At 36.9% G+C, this 23,469-nt stretch overlaps 1 protein-coding gene, 1 long non-coding RNA gene and 1 pseudogene across 2 annotated transcripts; all 3 read right to left on the bottom strand.

Moving 5' to 3' along the window:
- Positions 1-3,900: 3,900 nt before the first annotated feature.
- Positions 3,901-5,217, bottom strand: LOC111608394 (phospholipase A2 inhibitor and Ly6/PLAUR domain-containing protein-like; the record flags this gene model as incomplete). Its single annotated transcript, XM_023332339.1, has 4 exons — positions 3,901-4,422; positions 4,526-4,627; positions 4,870-5,022; positions 5,103-5,217. Coding segments are annotated over 4 exons (621 nt in total), but the record flags the coding sequence as incomplete, so codon positions are not given.
- A 4,844-nt stretch (positions 5,218-10,061) lies between these two features.
- Positions 10,062-11,207, bottom strand: LOC111608411. The gene is made up of 4 exons (XR_002752644.1): positions 11,095-11,207; positions 10,862-11,014; positions 10,518-10,619; positions 10,062-10,414 (listed from the first exon to the last, which is right to left on the bottom strand). It is a non-coding gene; the product is annotated as an uncharacterized LOC111608411 (long non-coding RNA).
- A 4,906-nt stretch (positions 11,208-16,113) lies between these two features.
- LOC111608393 lies at positions 16,114-17,514 on the bottom strand (annotated as a pseudogene).
- Positions 17,515-23,469: the final 5,955 nt, after the last annotated feature.

The following is a 23,469-nucleotide window of genomic DNA, read 5'->3' as shown; positions in this document are numbered from 1 at the left end:
ACGTGACTGCTTCGGGAAGTGGCTCAGATGTTGGCGCGGGTTTTGACAGCTTTAGAAACCCCACAGGCTCCATTCAAAATGTGGGTTGTTGTAGGCGAGTTGCGGTCAGTTGAGAGAGTGGATAGAGTTTTGATAGTTTGGATAGCAGAGTTTGGATAGTGGTTATTTAGTTTGAGACAGTTAGTTTGGTGTTTGGAGAGTTTAGGAGAGAGATAGATAGGTAGATAGGAGATTTAGGAGCAGGAGGACAGGATAGGAGTAGGATGGAGCCGGCGAGAAAGAGGAGGATTTCCCCTATGTGGGAACATTTTGATTTGATAAGCCCTAACAAGGTAAGGTGAACTGAACATTTGCAGATGCATTAGGTTTGCTTATGAGGAACTGTATTTTTCACTGTTTCTTATTTTCTGTAAAGGTGAGGTGTTTATTGTGCTCCAAGGAGTTGGGGTACAATAATAACACCTCATCCATGTAGTGTCAAAAAAGAGAAGTCGTTTGAAACCAAAATCTGTGGAGAAATTGTTGTTTCTTAATAAAAATGCATGAAATCATCCAAGTTACACAAGCATTAGCCTATTCACTACCCCTCCCTAGTTCCACAAGCACTTTCACTGTCCTCTGCCTGATTAAGCCCAGGCCATTTTTCTAGAGTCACAGAAAAACTTTATTACACAACATGCCACATCACATGACACATGACTATTTTGGGAATAATTACACACAGAGGATACATTCAAACAATATTTTATTATACACATATGTGTATACATAATTTATGTAGACAAATGATTTCGTCCTACACCTTTTGTGAAGTCATTCCCAAGAGCCATAACAGACAAAAATTCAATGGATCACACGTGTTAAGATACAGCTGGCTGTGATTATACACCTGGCCAGTAGGTGGTTTCGTGTGCACATGAAGCCTCAAGAAATGAACCCTTTCTCGAACCAGTTGGCTCAAGTGGTTCAATGCCTCATGAGGCTTCATCTCACCATCACTATATTCCAGTATACTGAGTTTTGGTTTTACATTAATTCTATTTAAATTTAGTTTGTTTGTGCTTACCAATGTTTTCTGGCCGGATGTCTGGCACCGTTTTCCCCTGGTCAGTTGTCATGTCTGGTTTTAGTTCTTGTGCTGTGGCGATCCGCAAAACGGCATGTAGGTTTTCGTCAGTAATGCGCGATCTGGTCTTGGTCTTGATTAAATTCATTATTGAAAACATCTGTTCGCACAGATAGGTGCTTCCAAACATGGACAAAACACACGAGCTGCATGGAGTCGAAGCTGCGGCATCAAATCAGGGGGCAGGAGACGGTAAAAGTCCTCGATTGAAACATCACGGGAACTTCGCTCTTCAGCTTGTTAGCTTGTCGATGTTTTATTCGCTGGGAAAATAAATAATCAGCTTGAGGTGACTCTGTTGCACTCTAGTGGCGAGAAGCCGTAATGTTGGCTGGTAACCATCGGAAGGCATTATGGGAGATGTAGTTTGTAGTCAATTCTAGCTCAAAACCTATTTTAAGTCAATCAATGGGGTTGTAAAACGGTGGTGGGGGGAGAGGGCCACATACAATGACGTAGCGGGCCACATGTGGCCCGCGGGCCTTGAGTTTGACACATGTGTATTAGATGCAGAACAGTTTAGCTGTTGCCAGGGCGACTACTGCAACAGGACCAGCAGTGCCAGTACGCCCCCTGCTGGTCCTGTTGCTGTCACTGTTATTTTCTGTCTCATGTTCGTAGCTTATAGAAACAACAGCATTGCTGCCATGTTTTATGTTTAAGCATATTTCATTTAATAAGTCTGCTCTTTTTCGTTGAGCTGATTCTCTATAAATTTAGTAAACAAAGACCAAAATATATAAAAAAATCTGATTCTAAATGTTTATTAGCAAAAATATATTTTGTGAAAGATAACATTGAAGCAACATGTGTCAGAGGTATGAATAAACGCAGAGGTTTTTGATCTGTGCCGAATTTATAAAGTGTGAAAATGTGGAGTTAAAGAGTTGTTAGTGCCCCCTGGTGGTGGCTACATCTTACCGCACCTGGTATTACTATATCAGGTGCTTTTGTCACCACCAGGGGGCACTAAAGACTTTTGCATTTTCACACTGTTTAACTCACCACTGACCACTTCTACATGTATTCTTACCTCTGCTGTGATACATTTTTGCTTTAGTATCATCTTTCACATTTTAGTAAAAGAGCCAGTAAAAGCTTCCAGCACCTGGTATTCCCAGGCAGTCTCCCATTCAAGTATTAACCAGGCCCGACCCAGACGAGATCGGCGTAGATGGGAAGGAGGCGCATGATGAGGTGATTGACTGAGCAGATGAAAAGAAAAGCATCTTCCAGTTTGAATTTACACCAAGGTTCATCACAGTGCATTTTATGCTTTAATTTTAAAGACTGATGATTACAGCTCACAGATTTTTAAATGAACATGATTCATTGTTGGTCCTTTAGTCTTGCAGAAGAGGAAATCTTGTGTCCAGTGAAACCAGTTTCCAGCACTTTGCTGCAGTTAGAGAATAAAGCAGAGGTGTGAGCCAAGAGCCATTTCAAGACATTTGTGACTTTAAGCACAAATAATCTGTTTGATCCCCAAAAAACAAAACGATCTGATTTTACAGGAAAAACTGATATAGTTTGAATATTTATTAGCAGAGTTCCATGATTACATCTTGCCATGTAGTCTGGTTGCTTATAACAAACTACTACCCTTGATAGCTCAAGGTTAGTAGTTTGAACCTTGAATTAACCAAAACGTATAGAAACAGCAAGTTATTCAATATTCTGTTTAATTAAAGAGATCAAACAGAAAATGATAATAGTTTTTACACATTTTAACATAAAATGCTTCAAAATTAAATAAATGTGCATCATCAGAAGCTTTGGACCAATAAGCTGAGGACAAAGCCAGATAGTGTGGATCAACTTGCCTGGAGAATGTTGGCCTCTATCACAGGCAGGAGAAACGTTGGTGTAAAACTTGGCCAGACGTGTTTATATAATAAGTGCAATAAACAAGTTTGCATTGAATTAGATTATGTCTGGCACAAATAGAGGACTTATGCACTAATGACAGGATTAGTGTCCAAAGATCCTCTGAACATTTGGATAAGACATGTTTGATAAATTAATCTATTTAAATTGAGTAAATGTAAAACATTATGTATTTGAAAGTGGTGAGAATTTTAGATTGTAAAAGGTTAAAGCTGGACGATATTCCCCAAATATTGTCCTGTTGGTATGAAACTCATACCTTTAGCTCAGAGAACAGGTGATTATGTAGAAAAAGCTATTTCACTCTTAACTCTTTATTTCTTCATGTTTGAGGAGGGACGCATTTTTTTGACAAAGCAAATTATTCATGTGGCAACAGCCATTCAGTTATCTTAAAAAAATCCTTCACTCACACCTAATTTTATTCCCTCTCTCCTTTTACCCCCAGCCTTTCAGTTCATGTGTTTAAATCATTTCAGTCAATCTTCCTCAGTTGCATCAGTTTCAAAAATAAACATTTAGAATCAGAAAAGTACACAGAATTATTTTTTAATGCATTTATTCAGCAAAAATTGTTTTTAAAGAACAACAGCAGTGAAGTATTGAGGATGTTTACAGAATTTTGCTTGGTCTTATCTTAGTGAATTTATAGAGAATCAATGAAAAGAAAAAAACAGATTTATTAAATGAATTATGCATAAAAAGAAAACCTGGTAGCAATGCAATTATTTCTATCAGCTAAGAAAGTAAGACAGCTACTTTCTCTCTGAGTCTCTCCAGGTTGAATTTTACATTCATGTTGGTTAGTTTTCCATTCAAACTCTACAATCTTGGGCTCTGAAAGCTTTTAACTTTGATTAAAACAAGTTTTAAATCAAAGAAAATGAAACATGTTTATTCCACATCTGTAACTTCAAATCATTTTATCTTTTCAAAACTAAACATTTAGAATCAGATCGGTACTGGACCCAGAATTAAAAAAAATTGTGTTTATTGAGGAAGATTATTTTAGTATAGAACAACAAAGTATAGAGGATGTTGTTGATTATAACATGCTGCTTAGCTAACCAAGCTATAGAATCAAATAAAAAGAACAGGTTTATAAAATGAATTGTGATTAAAAAGAAAACATGGCAGCAATTCAGTAGCTTCTGTGAGCTAAGAAAATAAGATAGAAAACAACAGAGGCACCAACAGGAGCAGCAGGGTGGGACTGGTGCTGCTGGCGCTGCTTTTGCTTCCTGGGCTGATGGTGCTGCTAGCGCTGTTGCAGTAGTTGCCCCGGCAGCAGCTAACCTTTGCTCCAGGGGGCCGTGTAGTAAACTGACTCATCACTGAAGAAAAATGATCTGAGCACACCAACTCAGAGGCACATCCCTTCATCATGAAACGTTCTCCTTGTGTATATCCTGTGAAAATGAAAATAGTTATGATGCAAGTAACACATTTGGATCTGGTCTTAATGTTCTTGTGATGATAAATATGAAGCATGCAAACATGTTGGCCTCTTACCTGTTACATTAATGCAGTAGTTTTCATCCCCTGCACATTTAAGGGTTTTCATGCAGTTTTCTTCATCACAGTTGAAGCACTTTTTTCTATTTGGAGTGGAGACTAAAATACAGAGATAGTTATTCAGTTTAAAAGAAATTAAGAATTATTATAATTTTTTCTTAAAAGCTTTAATTTTTTGTCACCAACTTGTTTCTTCTAAAACATGTATATGAAGCTGGAATTACAAAACTACGTGTATTCTGTTTTTTAATCCAAATCTATAGTTAGTTAAAAAACGTTTGTGAGCACTGCAAATTCAAATTGTACAAAGTATTGAAAAACATAATCAATGAATTAATTACCAGGTTTTGTGTAGTTAATCTGGGCGTTGCAGAGATCTTCACTGCAGCACTTGGTGTTTTGTACAATTCTGTAAGCTCCATAGCTGATAGAGTAATTAAGACACAGATCAGACGTAATGCAACCTTTGGAATTGTGCTCAGACTTTGCACCACCTGTAATTAAAGAACACCAATTTTAAACTGATGAGTTCCCAAACTAAGAATCATCAACAGGAAACCTCACAAATACGTACCTAAATAATAGACTTGTGTTCTTACTGAACAACTATCGTCCTCTGAGGAACATTCAGTTGTTTCCTTAGCGCATGTTCCGTAGCGGCTAGGTTCACATTTACATTTCAGGTTGTCAGCTAATTAAAACAAGGAGAAAATGAACATTTATTGTCAACAAAAGTATGAAGGAAACTATTATATAGAATTATTTCAAAATGCCAAATCCTTTTCTTAACCAAGACAAAATGGCTGAATCACATCAGCACAAAATAGAGAGAGGAAAGAAAAAGTTTGAAAGGTTTAACAAGAAAAGTAGAAAAGAGATTATTATTGTAATTTTTAATGGGAGAAAATCTAAATATAATGAAATCACACTAAATAATGCAATGTTAGGATAATATTAATCGTAATCAAAAACTTGCCTTCCGGTAGAAACAGCACCATCAGCACCAAAGTGAAGAGGAACATTTTGCTGGTGGATCACAGGATTTCCTTGGAGGGGATCTACTCCCAGTTTTACACCTCGCCTAAATAAGCAGATCCTCCTGTTTGTGACTGGCAGATTTGTAGTGGATGCAAAAAGAACCACAATGAAAAACAGGCCATTTTTTTTATCCAATCACAGCGCTCTAATTGAATACAAGGAAAATGCTGTATGATATGAGCTCTTCTGAAAAAATAATTATCTGGTAAAATCCTTGATGTTTGTCTAGATTGTTTTTTATAAGTCTGAGTATTTAATTATTGCAGCAAAAAATATTAAAAGTGCCCAAGCCCGCCTTAACGCGTTAGCTTAGCCAACACAAATGCTAGTTGCTCCGTTAATTAAAACAAAGTAGCTATAAAAGCAGCCCGCCTTTACGCGGTAGCTGCTTCAAACGCCTGTTTAACTGAAGAAATGTTTCTTTCCAAGCACTTACCGAGCACAGCGCAGGCCTGTCCTGGTACTGCGGTCAGCGGCGTCTTCCTAGGATCGGTTAAGCGGAGCCAAGCTAGCCTGAATGTGCTGAGGGAGCTTAGCTGTAGTTCTTCACACGGGAAGAAACGATAATGAGTTGAGATGTTTTCTCAAGAACAGCCTGCAGACGTTGAACACAAAAACCACATGTGCCGCTCACAGATAAAGAGCTGTTTAGGTGCTAAAAGTCATATTTTATGTATATGTGAGCTTGATGGCTTTCTATAAACTTGGATGCTTTGAACACGTTCATTCTGGACTTCAACGTTAGGAAACTGTGAACTTTATTGAGTTTTTGAAGACAGTTTGTTCATATTTAACTGCAGTTAAAACAATCACCTGTTGAAATCCTGAAAACTCCAAGTGAACAACGGTTCTTTGTGTGATTATGTGCATGTGTACATGCAATGATTGCTATTGAGTATAATAGTATAATTCAAAGCAATTATATGTAGATTTTTGCATTCAGGAGGTCAGAAGGTGTGGAGGGTTTGCATAGCGATAGGAACTTGAATTTAAACCCAAAATTCAACTTCCTATTTTTCATATCAAGGAGCTAAGTGAAGCATATTACGCTCATCATAAGCACTGCAGTTTCCGCTTCCTGTTTTTTTTTTTTTTTTTTTTGCTGTAATGCGACCTATAGCTGATAGTCTGAATACAGGTCGCATTTTTTCGAAAGCGACCCAGGCAACTTGTGTATTTGATTCGTATCCGATCTTTTCAAATGTGACCTGAATCTTAAAGGCCGTGTTCATCAGACGTTAACGTCACTGATACTCAACAAATCTCACTAGTCTTCGTAAGCTTCAAAATCATAATCTATGCTCCACTGTTAGCATCCACGTGATTCTAATTTGAAGTTAAATTGGGGCCATAAAGTTTGTTCAATAGGAGAAAAAGATTTGAACCTGACAGAAATACTCCAAACTACTTTTCAGATTTAAAGGTTTTTTTGATTCCAGAGATTTATTATTATTATTTTTTACAGATTCAAACACAATGACTGCAGTTGTCCAGCTGTCAGTCATGAGTCCATGTCCTTGTCATCCGAGGTCCAGCCACCCAGGCCAAAACAGGGCCAGAAGTTTGAATCTGAAAAATGGACATATCTGAAGCTCAAAAATATCTTAAATCTAAAAAGTAGTTTTGAACATTTTCTTAGTTTCAAATGTTATTTTTTAATTTCAAACGTTTTTCCCAGTTTCATTTTTTTTTCTTCTGAAGAACCTTTGTGGTCCCAATTTAGCTCCATACCTATGCAGATATTTTGGGTGAAAGGAGCTGGTGACAATAAAAAAAGTGAGAGCTGTGAAGAAAAAAATGTTATGATTCTGCAGTTCTTTAGACTAGAAGTTCAACCCAAATGGAAAAAAGTTCTTCAGCTGTGAAGGAGAAAACTGCATGAAATCCCTCAACTGTGAAGGGAATGAAAACTCCTGCATCACAGTATCAGGAAAAAGAATATCATGTTTTTACATAATGAGTATTTATCCTGCTAAGACCAGAAACAAACATGTTACTGACAACATAACTTTATTTTCATCTTCACAGTGAATGCAGCAGGAGATGGATCTATTAGATGCAGAACAGTTTAGCTGTTGCCAGGACGACTACTGCAACAGGACCAGCAGTGTCAGTACGCCCCCTGCTGGTCCTGTTGCTGTCACTGTTATTTTCTGTCTCATGTTCGTAGCTTATAGAAACAACAGCAATGCTGCCATGTTTTCTGTTTAAGCAAATTTCATTTAATAAGTCTGCTCTTTTTCTTGAGCTGATTCTCTATAAATTTAGTAAACAAAGACCAAAATATATATAAAAATTCTGATTCTAAATGTTTATTAGCAAAAATATATTTTGTGAAAGATAACATTGAAGCAACATGTGTCAGAGGTATGATAAATGGCAGAAGTTTTTGATCTGTGCCGAATTTATAAAGGTGTGAAAATGTGGAGTTAAAGAGTTGTTAGTGCCCCCTGGTGGTGACTACACTCTTACCGCACCTGGTATTACTATATCAGGTGCTTTTGTCACCACCAGGGGGGCACTAAAGACTTTTGCATTTTCACACTCTTTAACTCACCACTGACCATTCTACATGTATTCTTACCTCTGCTGTGATACATTTTTGCTTTAGTATCATCTTTCACATTTTAGTAAAAGAGCCAGTAAAAGCTTCCAGCACCTGGTATTCCCAGGCAGTCTCCCATTCAAGTATTAACCAGGCCCGACCCAGACGAGATCGGCGTAGATGGAAGGAGGCGCATGATGAGGTGATTGACTGAGCAGATGAAAAGAAAAGCATCTTCCAGTTGAATTTACACCAAGGTTCATCACAGTGCATTTATGCTTTAATTTTAAAGACTGATGATTACAGCTCACAGATTTTTACATGAACATGATTCATTGTTGGTCCTTTAGTCTTGCAGAAGAGGAAATCTTGTGTCCAGTGAAACCAGTTTCCAGCACTTTGCTGCAGTTAGAGAATAAAGCAGAGGTGTGAGCCAAGAGCCATTTCAAGACATTTGTGACTTTAAGCACAAATAATCTGTTTGATCCCCAAAATAACAAAACGATCTGATTTTACAGGAAAAACTGATATAGTTTGAATATTTATTAGCAGAGTTCCATGATTACATCTTGCCATGTAGTCTGGTTGTTTATAACAAACTACTAACCTTGCCAGCTCAAGGTTAGTAGTTTGAACCTTGAATTAACCAAAACGTATAGAAACAGCAAGTTATTCAATATTCTGTTTAATTAAAGAGATCAAACAGAAAATGATAATAGTTTTTACACATTTTAACATAAAATGCTTCAAAATTAAATAAATGTGCATCATCAGAAGCTTTGGACCAATAAGCTGAGGACAAAGCCAGATAGTGTGGATCAACTTGCCTGGAGAATGTTGGCCTCTATCACAGGCAGGAGAAACGTTGGTGTAAAACTTGGCCAGACGTGTTTATATAATAAGTGCAATAAACAAGTTTGCATTGAATTAGATTATGTCTGGCACAAATAGAGGACTTATGCACTAATGACAGGATTAGTGTCCAAAGATCCTCTGAACATTTGGATAAAACATGTTTGATAAATTAATCTATTTAAATTGAGTAAATGTAAAACATTATGTATTTGAAAGTGGTGAGAGTTTTAGATTGTAAAAGGTTAAAGCTGGACGATATTCCCCAAATATTGTCCTGTTGGTATGAAACTCATACCTTTAGCTCAGAGAACAGGTGATTATGTAGAAAAAGCTATTTCACTCTTAACTCTTTATTTCTTCATGTTTGAGGAGGGACGCATTTTTTGACAAAGCAAATTATTCATGTGGCAACAGCCATTCAGTTATCTTAAAAAAATCCTTCACTCACACCTAATTTTATTCCCTCTCTCCTTTTACCCCCAGCCTTTCAGTTCATGTTTTTAAATCATTTCAGTCAATCTTCCTCAGTTGCATCAGTTTCAAAAATAAACATTTAGAATCAGAAAAGTACACAGAATTATTTTTTAATGCATTTATTCAGCAGGATTTGTTTTTAGAGAACAACAGCAGTGAAGTATTGAGGATGTTTACAGAATTTTGCTTGGTCTTATCTTAGTGAATTTATAGAGAATCAATGAAAAGAAAAAAACAGATTTATTAAATGAATTATGCATAAAAAGAAAACCTGGTAGCAATACAATTATTTCTACCAGCTAAGAAAGTAAGACAGCTACTTTCTCTCTGAGTCTCTCCAGGTTGAATTTTACATTCATGTTGGTTAGTTTTCCATTCAAACTCTACAATCTTGGGCTCTGAAAGCTTTTAACTTTGATTAAAACAAGTTTTAATATTAAATCAAAGAAAATGAAACATGTTTATTCCACATCTATAACATCAAGTCATTTTATTTTTCAAAACTAAACATTTAGAATCAGATCGGTACTGGACCCAGAATTAAAAAAAATTGTGTTTATTGAGGAAGATTATTTAGTATAGAACAACAAAGTATAGAGGATGTTGTTGATTATAACATGCTGCTTAGCTAACCAAGCTATAGAATCAATTAAAAAGAACAGGTTTATAAAATGAATTGTGATTAAAAAGAAAACATGGCAGCAATTCAGTAGCTTCTGTGAGCTAAGAAAATAAGTTAGAAAACAACAGAGGCACCAACAGGAGCAGCAGGGTGGGACTGGTGCTGCTGGCGCTGCTTTTGCTTCCTGGGCTGATGGTGCTGCTAGCGCTGTTGCAGTAGTTGCCCCGGCAGCAGCTAATCTTTGCTACAGGGGGCCGTGAAGTTAACTGACTCATCACTAAAGAAAAATTATCTGAGCACACCGACTTAGAGGCACATCCCTTCATCATGAAACGTTCTCCTTGTGTATATCCTGTGAAAATGAAAATAGTTATGATGCAAGTAACACATTTGGATCTGGTCTTAATGTTCTTGTGATGATAAATATGAAGCATGCAAACATGTTGGCCTCTTACCTTTTACATCAACGCAGTAGTTTTCATCCCGTGCACATTTAAGGGTTTTCATGCAGTTTTCTTCATCACAGCTGAAGCACTTTTTTCTATTTGGAGTGGAGACTAAAATACAGAGATAGTTATTCAGTTTAAAAGAAATTAAGAATTATTATAATTTTTTCTTAAAAGCTTTAATTTTTTGTCACCAACTTGTTTCTCCTAAAACATGTATATGAAGCTGGAATTACAAAACTAAGTGTATTCTGTTTTTTAATCCAAATCTATAGTTAGTTAAAAAACGTTTGTGAGCACTGCAAATTCAAATTGTGCAAAGTATTGAAAAACATAATCAATGAATTAATTACCAAGTTTTGTGTAGTTAATCTGGGCGTTGCAGAGATCTTCACTGCAGCACTTGGTGTTTTGTACAATTCTGTAAGCTCCATAGCTGATAGAGTAATTAACACACAGTTCAGACATAATGCAATCTTTGGAGTTCCGCTTAGACTTTGCACCACCTGTAATTAAAGAACACAAATTTTAAACTGATGAGTTCCCAAACTAAGAATCATCAACAGGAAACCTCACAAATACGTACCTAAATAATAGAGTTGTGATGTTACTGAACAACAATCGTACTTTGAGGGACATTCAGTTATTTCCTTAGCGCAAGTTCCATATTGGCCAGGTTCACATTTACATTTCAGGTTGTCAGCTAATTAAAACAAAGAGAAAATGAACAATTATTGTCAACAAAAGTATGAAGGAAACTATTATATAAAATTATTTCTAAATGCCAAAATCCTTTTCTTAACCAAGACAAAATGGCTGAATCACATCAGCACAAAATAGAGAGGGGAAAGAAAAAGTTTGAAAGTTTAACAAGAAAAGTAGAAAAGAGATTATTATTGTAATTTTTAATGGGAGAAAATCTAAATATAATGAAATCACACTAAATAATGCAATGTTAGGATAAATTAATCGTAATCAAAAACTTGCCTTCCGGTAGAAACAGCACCATCAGCACCAAAGTGAAGAGGAACATTTTGCTGGTGGATCACAGGATTTCCTTGGAGGGGATCTACTCCCAGTTTTACACCTCGCCTAAATAAGCAGATCCTCCTGTTTGTGACTGGCAGATTTGTAGTGGATGCAAAAAGAAGCACAATGAAAAACAGGCCATTTTTTTATCCAATCACAGCGCTCTAATGAATACAAGGAAAATGCTGATGATATGAGCTCTTCTCAAAAAATAATTATCTGGTAAAATCTTGATGTTTGTCTAGATTGTTTTTTATAAGTCTGAGTATTTAATTATTGCAGCAAAAAATATTAAAAGTGCCCAAGCCCGCCTTAACGCGTTAGCTTAGCCAACACAAATGCTAGTTGCTCCGTTAATTAAAACAAAGTAGCTATAAAAGCAGCCCGCCTTTACGCGGTAGCTGCTTCAAACGCCTGTTTAACTGAAGAAATGTTTCTTTCCAAGCACTTACCGAGCACAGCGCAGGCCTGTCCTGGTACTGCGGTCAGCGGCGTCTTCCTAGGATCGGTTAAGCGGAGCCAAGCTAGCCTGAATGTGCTGAGGGAGCTTAGCTGTAGTTCTTCACACGGGGAAGAAACGATAATGAGTTGAGAGTTTTCTCAAGAACAGCCTGCAGACGTTGAACACAAAACCACATGTGCCGCTCACAGATAAAGAGCTGTTTAGGTGCTAAAAGTCATTTTATGTATATGTGAGCTTGATGGCTTTCTATAAACTTGGATGCTTTGAACACGTTCATTCTGGACTTCAACGTTAGGAAACTGTGAACTTTATTGAGTTTTGAAGACAGTTTGTTCATATTTAACTGCAGTTAAAACAATCACCGGTTGAAATCCTGAAAACTCCAAGTGAACAACGGTTCTTTGTGTGATTATGTGCATGTGTACATGCAATGATTGCTATTGAGTATAATAGTATAATTCAAAGCATATGTAGATTTTGCATACAGGAGGTCAGAAGGTGTGGAGGGTTTGCATAGCGATAGGAAACTTGAATTTAAACCCAAAATTCAACTTCCTATTTTTCATATCAAGGAGCTAAGTGAAGCATATTACGCTTATCATAAGCACTGCAGTTTCCACTTCCTGTTTTTTTTTTTTTGCTGTAATGCGACCTATAGCTGATAGTCTGAATACAGGTCGCATTTTTTCGAAAGCGACCCAGGCAACTTGTGTATTTGATTCGTATCCGATCTTTTCAAATGTGACCTGAATCTTAAAGGCCGTGTTCATCAGACGTTAACGTCACTGATACTCAACAAATCTCACTAGTCTTCGTAAGCTTCAAAATCATAAGCTATGCTCCACTGTTAGCATCCAGTGATTCTAATTTGAAGTTAAATTGGGGCCATAAAGTTTGTTCAATAGGAGAAAAAGATTTGAACCTGACAGAAATACTCAAAACTACTTTTCAGATTTAAAAGTTTTTTTTTATTCCAGAAATTTATTATTATTATTTTTTACAGATTCAAACACACTGATGCAGTTGTCCAGCTGTCAGTCATGAGTCCATGTCCTTGTCATCCGAGGTCCAGCCACCCATGCCAAAACAGGGCCAGAAGTTTGAATCTGAAAAAATGGACATATCTGAAGCTCAAAAATATCTTAAATCTGAAAAGTAGTTTTGAACATGTTCTTCGTTTCAAATGTTATTTTTTAATTTCAACGTTTTTCCCAGTTTCAATATTTTTTCTTCTGAAGAACCTTTGTGGTCCCAATTTAGCTCCATACCTATGCAGATATTTTGGAAGTGAACAAGCTGGTGACAATAAAAAAAAGTGAGAGCTTGAAGAAAAAAATGTTATGATTCTGCAGTTCTTTAGACTAGAAGTTCAACCCAAATGGAAAAAAGTCTTCAGCTGTGAAGGAGAAAACTGCATGAAATCCCTCAACTGTGAAGGGAATGAAAACTCCTGCATCACAGTATCAGGAAAGAGAATATCATGTTTTTACATAATGAGTATTATCCTACTAAGACCAGAAACAAACATGTTACTGACACATAACTTTATTTTCATCTTCACAGTGAATGCAAGCAGGAGATGGATCTATTAGATGCAGAACAGTTTAGCTGTTGCCAGGGCGACTACTGCAACAGGACCAGCAGTGCCAGTACGCCCCCTGCTGGTCCTGTTGCTGTCACTGTTATTTTCTGTCTCATGTTCGTAGCTTATAGAAACAACAGCATTGCTGCCATGTTTTTCTGTTTAAGCAAATTTCATTTAATAAGTCTGCTCTTTTCTTTGAGCTGATTCTCTATAAATTTAGTAAACAAAGACCAAATATATATAAAAAAATCTGATTCTAAATGTTTATTAGCAAAAATATATTTTGTGAAAGATAACATTGAAGCAACATGTGTCAGAGGTATGAATAAATGCAGAAGTTTTTGATCTGTGCCGAATTTATAAAGTGTGAAAATGTGGAGTTAAAGAGTTGTTAGTGCCCCTGATGGTGGCTACATCTTACCGCACCTGGTATTACTATATCAGGTGCTTTTGTCACCACCAGGGGGCACTAAAGACTTTTGCATTTTCACACTCTTTAACTCACCACTGACCACTTCTACATGTATTCTTACCTCTGCTGTGATACATTTTTGCTTTAGTATCATCTTTCACATTTAGCGAAGAGCCAGTAAAAGCTTCCAGCACCTGGTATTCCCAGGCAGTCTCCCATTCAAGTATTAACCAGGCCCGACCCAGACGAGATCGGCGTAGATGGGAAGGAGGCGCATGATGAGGTGATTGACTGAGCAGATGAAAAGAAAAGCATCTTCCAGTTTGAATTTACACCAAGGTTCATCACAGTGCATTTTATGCTTTATGCTTTAATTTTAAAGACTGATGATTACAGCTCACAGATTTTTAAATGAACATGATTCATTGTTGGTCCTTTAGTCTTGCAGAAGAGGAAATCTTGTGTCCAGTGAAACCAGTTTCCAGCACTTTGCTGCAGTTAGAGAATAAAGCAGAGGTGTGAGCCAAGAGCCATTTCAAGACATTTGTGACTTTAAGCACAAATAATCTGTTTGATCCCCAAAATAACAAAACGATCTGATTTTACAGGAAAAACTGATATAGTTTGAATATTTATTAGCACAGTTCCATGATTACATCTTGCCATGTAGTCTGGTTGTTTATAACAAACTACTAACCTTGATAGCTCAAGGTTAGTAGTTTGAACCTTGAATTAACCAAAACATATAGAAACAGCAAGTTATTCAATATTCTGTTTAATTAAAGAGATCAAACAGAAATGATAATAGTTTTTACACATTTTAACATAAAATGCTTCAAAATTAAATAAATGTGCATCATCAGAAGCTTTGGACCAATAAGCTGAGGACAAGCCAGATAGTGTGGATCAACTTGCCTGGAGAATGTTGGCCTCTATCACAGGCAGGAGAAACGTTGGTGTAAAACTTGGCCAGACGTGTTTATATAATAAGTGCAATAAACAAGTTTGCATTGAATTAGATTATGTCTGGCACAAATAGAGGACTTATGCACTAATGACAGGATTAGTGTCCAAAGATCCTCTGAACATTTGGATAAAACATGTTTGATAAATTAATCTATTTAAATTGAGTAATGCAAAACATTATGTATTTGAAAGTGGTGAGAGTTTTAGATTGTAAAAGGTTAAAGCTGGACGATATTCCCCAAATATTGTCCTGTTGGTATGAAACTCATACCTTTAGCTCAGAGAACAGGTGATTATGTAGAAAAAGCTATTTCACTCTTAACTCTTTATTTCTTCATGTTTGAGGAGGGACGCATTTTTTGACAAAGCAAATTATTCATGTGGCAACAGCCATTCAGTTATCTTAAAAAAATCCTTCACTCACACCTAATTTTATTCCCTCTCTCCTTTTACCCCCAGCCTTTCAGTTCATGTTTTAAATCATTTCAGTCAATCTTCCTCAGTTGCATCAGTTTCAAAATAAACATTTAGAATCAGAAAAGTACACAGAATTATTTTTTAATGCATTTATTCAGCAGGATTTGTTTTTAAAGAACAACAGCAGTGAAGTATTGAGGATGTTTACAGAATTTTGCTTGGTCTTATCTTAGTGAATTTATAGAGAATCAATGAAAAGAAAAAAACAGATTTATTAAATGAATTATGCATAAAACGAAAACCTGGTAGCAATACAATTATTTCTACCAGCTAAGAAAGTAAGACAGCTACTTTCTCTCTGAGTCTCTCCAGGTTGAATTTTACATTCATGTTGGTTAGTTTTCCATTCAAACTCTACAATCTTGGGCTCTGAAAGCTTTTAACTTTGATTAAAACAAGTTTTAATATTAATCAAAGAAAATGAAACATGTTTATTCCACATCTGTAACTTCAAATCATTTTATCTTTTCAAAACTAAACATTTAGAATCAGATCGGTACTGGACCCAGAATTAAAAAAAATTGTGTTTATTGAGGAAGATTATTTTAGTATAGAACAACAAAGTATAGAGGATGTTGTTGATTATAACATGCTGCTTAGCTAACTAAGCTATAGAATCAAATAAAAAGAACAGGTTTAGAAAATGAATTGTGATTAAAAAGAAAACATGGCAGCGATTCAGTAGCTTCTGTGAGCTAAGAAAATAAGTTAGAAAACAACAGAGGCACCAACAGGAGCAGCAGGGTGGGACTGGTGCTGCTGGCGCTGCTTTTCCTTTCTGGGCTGATGGTGCTGCTAGCGCTGTTGCAGTAGTTGCCCCGGCAGCAGCTAACCTTTGCTACAGGGGGCCGTGTAGTAAACTGACTCACCACTAAAGAAAAATGATCTGAGCACACCAACTCAGAGGCACATCCCTTCATCATGAAACGTTCTCCTTGTGTATATCCTGTGAAAATGAAAATAGTTATGATGTCATAAACACATTTGTATCTGGTCTTAATGTTCTTGTGATGATAATATGAAGCATGCAAAATGTTGGCCTCTTACCTGTTACATCAATGCAGTAGTTTTCATCCCTGCACATTTAAGGGTTTTTCATGCAGTTTTCTTCATCACAGTTGAAGCACTTTTTTCTATTTGGAGTGGAGACTAAAATACAGAGATAGTTATTCAGTTTAAAAGAAATTAAGAATTATTATAATTTTTTCTTAAAAGCTTTAATTTTTTGTCACCAACTTGTTTCTTCTAAAAACATGTATATGAAGCTGGAATTACAAAACTAAGTGTATTCTGTTTTTTAATCCAAATCTATAGTTAGTTAAAAAACGTTTGTGAGCACTGCAAATTCAAATTGTGCAAAGTATTGAAAAACATAATCAATGAATTAATTACCAAGTTTTGTGTAGTTAATCTGGGCGTTGCAGAGATCTTCACTGCAGCACTTGCTGTTTTGTACAATTCTGTAAGCTCCATAGCTGATAGAGTAATTAAGACACAGATCAAACATAAAGCAATCTTTGGAGTTCCGCTCAGACTTTGCACCACCTGTAATTAAAGAACACAAATTTTAAACTGATGAGTTCCCAAACTAAGAATCATCAACAGGAAACCTCACAAATACGTACCTAAATAATAGAGTTGTGATGTTACTGAACAACAATCGTACTTTGAGGGACATTCAGTTATTTCCTTAGCGCAAGTTCCATATTGGCCAGGTTCACATTTACATTTCAGGTTGTCAGCTAATTAAAACAAAGAGAAAATGAACAATTATTGTCAACAAAAGTATGAAGGAAACTATTATATAAAATTATTTCTAAATGCCAAAATCCTTTTCTTAACCAAGACAAAATGGCTGAATCACATCAGCACAAAATAGAGAGGGGAAAGAAAAAGTTTGAAAGTTTAACAAGAAAAGTAGAAAAGAGATTATTATTGTAATTTTTAATGGGAGAAAATCTAAATATAATGAAATCACACTAAATAATGCAATGTTAGGATAATATTAATCGTAATCAAAAACTTGCCTTCCGGTAGAAAACAGCACCATCAGCACCAAAGTGAAGAGGAACATTTTGCTGGTGGATCACAGGATTTCCTTGGAGGGGATCTACTCCCAGTTTTACACCTCGCCTAAATAAGCAGATCCTCCTGTTTGTGACTGGCAGATTTGTAGTGGATGCAAAAAGAAGCACAATGAAAAACAGGCCATTTTTTTTATCCAATCACAGCGCTCTAATTGAATACAAGGAAAATGCTGTATGATATGAGCTCTTCTCAAAAAAATAATTATCTGGTAAAATCCTTGATGTTTGTCTAGATTGTTTTTTATAAGTCTGAGTATTTAATTATTGCAGCAAAAAATATTAAAAGTGCCCAAGCCCGCCTTAACGCGTTAGCTTAGCCAACACAAATGCTAGTTGCTCCGTTAATTAAAACAAAGTAGCTATAAAAGCAGCCCGCCTTTACGCGGTAGCTGCTTCAAACGCCTGTTTAACTGAAGAAATGTTTCTTTCCAAGCACTTACCGAGCACAGCGCAGGCCTGTCCTGGTACTGCGGTCAGCGGCGTCTTCCTAGGATCGGTTAAGCGGAGCCAAGCTAGCCTGAATGTGCTGAGGGAGCTTAGCTGTAGTTCTTCACACGGGAAGAAACGATAATGAGTTGAGATGTTTTCTCAAGAACAGCCTGCAGACGTTGAACACAAAAACCACATGTGCCGCTCACAGATAAAGAGCTGTTTAGGTGCTAAAAGTCATATTTTATGTATATGTGAGCTTGATGGCTTTCTATAAACTTGGATGCTTTGAACACGTTCATTCTGGACTTCAACGTTAGGAAACTGTGAACTTTATTGAGTTTTTGAAGACAGTTTGTTCATATTTAACTGCAGTTAAAACAATCACCGGTTGAAATCCTGAAAACTCCAAGTGAACAACGGTTCTTTGTGTGATTATGTGCATGTGTACATGCAATGATTGCTATTGAGTATAATAGTATAATTCAAAGCAATTATATGTAGATTTTTGCATACAGGAGGTCAGAAGGTGTGGAGGGTTTGCATAGCGATAGGAACTTGAATTTAAACCCAAAATTCAACTTCCTATTTTTCATATCAAGGAGTATTAAGGAAGGAAAGTTATTTGGTTAGCTTAAGTTTTGGAAACAGCATGGCTCTGCTTTCCCTCCTGTTCGCCGGGTCGCGAGCGGATGTCGTCACGGCTGGCAAGGAGACGGCGAGGCACAATGATGTCACAGAAATGCAGAGTTTAATTCAATAGAAAACACCGTATGAATTTAACAAGAAAACTTCAGAGTACACAGAAGTACATTCTTTACCTGAGACAAAAGAATTAAAAGAAAAAGAACAAAAGCGCTTTTGGAGACAGCTGATGCTTAAAAGCAAAACAGGGCAGTTGTCTGAATTCTTATTACTGAGCATTCCCTTTTCTAGTGAAGGCGTTTCTCTTTGTTAATATATGCAAATAGGGCGTACCTCTGTTTTGACCAACCAAGAGCTACCTTGGCAAATACTTAGACCTTCCCTGAGTTTTAATGACAAATATCAAGAGTCATTTTAGTTATTAAAATTATAAGTTATTTTCACAAAACCTATCTTGCTCCTCTGCAGTCAGCTTCTCCAAAGATTTGAATCTTTACCTTATCACAAACAATAATGAGATAGAAGTCTTTTTCATCCTGTAAAACATAACATTCAAACCATTCCCTTTTGGTTTCCGATATTGTCATAGTTAGTACATTTTCAAATACATTTAATTTAACTAGATTAGTACTTGTAACTTGGGTAATATATTTTAATCTAACACACTATTGCTATTAATATTAAAAGGTATATCAGAAATTAAACTAAGTGTTTTCCAAGATTCCTAAGTTGTGGTCAACTCCAGATGCAACTCTGAGCTCCTGAGAAACCCCCGACCTCTGACCTGCGAGCCGGGGAAGATATTCTTTATGGCCTCCTAATTTAAAACCTTTCAAGAGCTTTGTGTTTTATGGCTGGTCTAAATTACAGCCTTGCCAAAAGAATGTTTATCTGTGAACTCCTGCCTTGCATCTGCTTTTGTCCAAATGGAATGTTGGTCTACTTATACGCACATGGCATTAGCTTAACTATATTAAACCATCAAAAATAGCCATGATTCCTTAACAGGAGCTAAGTGAAGCATATTACGCTTATCATAAGCACTGCAGTTTCCACTTCCTGTTTTTTGTTTTTTGCTGTAATGCGACCTATAGCTGATAGTCTGAATACAGGTCGCATTTTTTCGAAAGCGACCCAGGCAACTTGTGTATTTGATTCGTATCCGATCTTTTCAAATGTGACCTGAATCTTAAAGGCCGTGTTCATCAGACGTTAACGTCACTGATACTCAACAAATCTCACTAGTCTTCGTAAGCTTCAAAATCATAAGCTATGCTCCACTGTTAGCATCCACGTGATTCTAATTTGAAGTTAAATTGGGGCCATAAAGTTTGTTCAATAGGAGAAAAAGATTTGAACCTGACAGAAATACTCCAAACTACTTTTCAGATTTAAAGGTTTTTTTGATTCCAGAGATTTATTATTATTATTTTTTACAGATTCAAACACAATGACTGCAGTTGTCCAGCTGTCAGTCATGAGTCCATGTCCTTGTCATCCGAGGTCCAGCCACCCAGGCCAAAACAGGGCCAGAAGTTTGAATCTGAAAAAATGGACATATCTGAAGCTCAAAAATATCTTAAATCTAAAAAGTAGTTTTGAACATGTTCTTAGTTTCAAATGCTATTTTTTAATTTCAAACGTTTTTCCCAGTTTCATTTTTTTTTTCTTCTGAAGAACCTTTGTGGTCCCAATTTAGCTCCATACCTATGCAGATATTTTGGGTGAAAGGAGCTGGTGACAATAAAAAAAAGTGAGAGCTTTGAAGAAAAAAATGTTATGATTCTGCAGTTCTTTAGACTAGAAGTTCAACCCAAATGGAAAAAAGTTCTTCAGCTGTGAAGGAGAAAACTGCATGAAATCCCTCAACTGTGAAGGGAATGAAAACTCCTGCATCACAGTATCAGGAAAGAGAATATCATGTTTTTACATAATGAGTATTTATCCTGCTAAGACCAGAAACAAACATGTTACTGACAACATAACTTTATTTTCATCTTCACAGTGAATGCAGCAGGAGATGGATCTATTAGATCAGGGGTGTCAAACTCAATTTCACCAAGGGCCACTTCAGCATATTGGCCACCCTCAACGGGCGACATTGACGGTATAAATCAGGAATGCCCAAGTGCAGTCCTCCAGACTGCAACTTTTAGATGCGTCCCTGCTAAAACATTTGCCGGACAAAAAGTTGACTTCCCTCATTAGCAGCAACTCAGTTCTGTAGAGCCCTATGAATGAGTCAATGATCCAGGTGCGTTAGAGAAAGAACGCATCTAAAGTTGCAGAGTGATAGGTCTGGAAAACTAGACTTGGGCAACCCTAGCATAAATGTATGAAAATACAATGTTAAAAATAAATTAAACAACACCTCATATTGTTAAATAACTGATTTTATGTATTCAAGTTTTAAATATTACATTTGAGTTTGCATGGATGTAAAATTACTGCTTAGTTTAAAAATTACAATATTTTTAAACTGAGCACTTTAAAAATATGCTCAGTATTTTTAAACTGCTCAGCTAAACTTCGCCCTTTAGCTTGTTAGCTTGTCGATGTTTCAGTTTTATTCGCTGGGAAAATTAATCTTTGTCTGCTTTAAAGATAAGCAGACAAAGACTAAAAACAAGTTTCGATATTAACTCTCAACTTCATTCACAAAACTTTTTCGTTATTTATTACACAACGAACATGTATTTCACATAAGAACAAAACAATGAGGTGATGCTGCCTGTCCTTGAACACAAAGCTGATCCTTTTCACCCTGTCACCAACTCACACACATCCTATTGTGTTGTGTTCTGTAAATAAACACAAAACAAAACACAAGCAAAATCAATAAACTATTAAACATATTCCAGTAGTGATGTTACGTGATGTGCCGAGGCGTGTGTCGAGTAATGGAGGGGGCGTTTCCGTAAAGCGCGTATCGAGGCTTGCTTCATTTAGGGGAGGAGCCGAAAACGATGACGTCCGAAGCCTCGCTGCCCGGCTGTACCACGTGACTGCTTCGGGAAGTGGCTCAGATGTTGGCGCGGGTTTTGACAGCTTTAGAAACCCCACAGGCTCCATTCAAAATGTGGGTTGTTGTAGGCGAGTTGCGGTCAGTTGAGAGAGTGGATAGAGTTTTGATAGTTTGGATAGCAGAGTTTGGATAGTGGTTATTTAGTTTGAGACAGTTAGTTTGGTGTTTGGAGAGTTTAGGAGAGAGATAGATAGGTAGATAGGAGATTTAGGAGCAGGAGGACAGGATAGGAGTAGGATGGAGCCGGCGAGAAAGAGGAGGATTTCCCCTATGTGGGAACATTTTGATTTGATAAGCCCTAACAAGGTAAGGTGAACTGAACATTTGCAGATGCATTAGGTTTGCTTATGAGGAACTGTATTTTTCACTGTTTCTTATTTTCTGTAAAGGTGAGGTGTTTATTGTGCTCCAAGGAGTTGGGGTACAATAATAACACCTCATCCATGTAGTGTCAAAAAAGAGAAGTCGTTTGAAACCAAAATCTGTGGAGAAATTGTTGTTTCTTAATAAAAATGCATGAAATCATCCAAGTTACACAAGCATTAGCCTATTCACTACCCCTCCCTAGTTCCACAAGCACTTTCACTGTCCTCTGCCTGATTAAGCCCAGGCCATTTTTCTAGAGTCACAGAAAAACTTTATTACACAACATGCCACATCACATGACACATGACTATTTTGGGAATAATTACACACAGAGGATACATTCAAACAATATTTTATTATACACATATGTGTATACATAATTTATGTAGACAAATGATTTCGTCCTACACCTTTTGTGAAGTCATTCCCAAGAGCCATAACAGACAAAAATTCAATGGATCACACGTGTTAAGATACAGCTGGCTGTGATTATACACCTGGCCAGTAGGTGGTTTCGTGTGCACATGAAGCCTCAAGAAATGAACCCTTTCTCGAACCAGTTGGCTCAAGTGGTTCAATGCCTCATGAGGCTTCATCTCACCATCACTATATTCCAGTATACTGAGTTTTGGTTTTACATTAATTCTATTTAAATTTAGTTTGTTTGTGCTTACCAATGTTTTCTGGCCGGATGTCTGGCACCGTTTTCCCCTGGTCAGTTGTCATGTCTGGTTTTAGTTCTTGTGCTGTGGCGATCCGCAAAACGGCATGTAGGTTTTCGTCAGTAATGCGCGATCTGGTCTTGGTCTTGATTAAATTCATTATTGAAAACATCTGTTCGCACAGATAGGTGCTTCCAAACATGGACAAAACACACGAGCTGCATGGAGTCGAAGCTGCGGCATCAAATCAGGGGGCAGGAGACGGTAAAAGTCCTCGATTGAAACATCACGGGAACTTCGCTCTTCAGCTTGTTAGCTTGTCGATGTTTTATTCGCTGGGAAAATAAATAATCAGCTTGAGGTGACTCTGTTGCACTCTAGTGGCGAGAAGCCGTAATGTTGGCTGGTAACCATCGGAAGGCATTATGGGAGATGTAGTTTGTAGTCAATTCTAGCTCAAAACCTATTTTAAGTCAATCAATGGGGTTGTAAAACGGTGGTGGGGGGAGAGGGCCACATACAATGACGTAGCGGGCCACATGTGGCCCGCGGGCCTTGAGTTTGACACATGTGTATTAGATGCAGAACAGTTTAGCTGTTGCCAGGGCGACTACTGCAACAGGACCAGCAGTGCCAGTACGCCCCCTGCTGGTCCTGTTGCTGTCACTGTTATTTTCTGTCTCATGTTCGTAGCTTATAGAAACAACAGCATTGCTGCCATGTTTTATGTTTAAGCATATTTCATTTAATAAGTCTGCTCTTTTTCGTTGAGCTGATTCTCTATAAATTTAGTAAACAAAGACCAAAATATATAA

This window comes from Xiphophorus maculatus, chromosome 4 (assembly GCF_002775205.1).
Source record: "Xiphophorus maculatus strain JP 163 A chromosome 4, X_maculatus-5.0-male, whole genome shotgun sequence".
Taxonomy (NCBI): Eukaryota; Metazoa; Chordata; class Actinopteri; order Cyprinodontiformes; family Poeciliidae; genus Xiphophorus; species Xiphophorus maculatus.
This window is presented reverse-complemented; position numbering and strand designations above follow the sequence as displayed.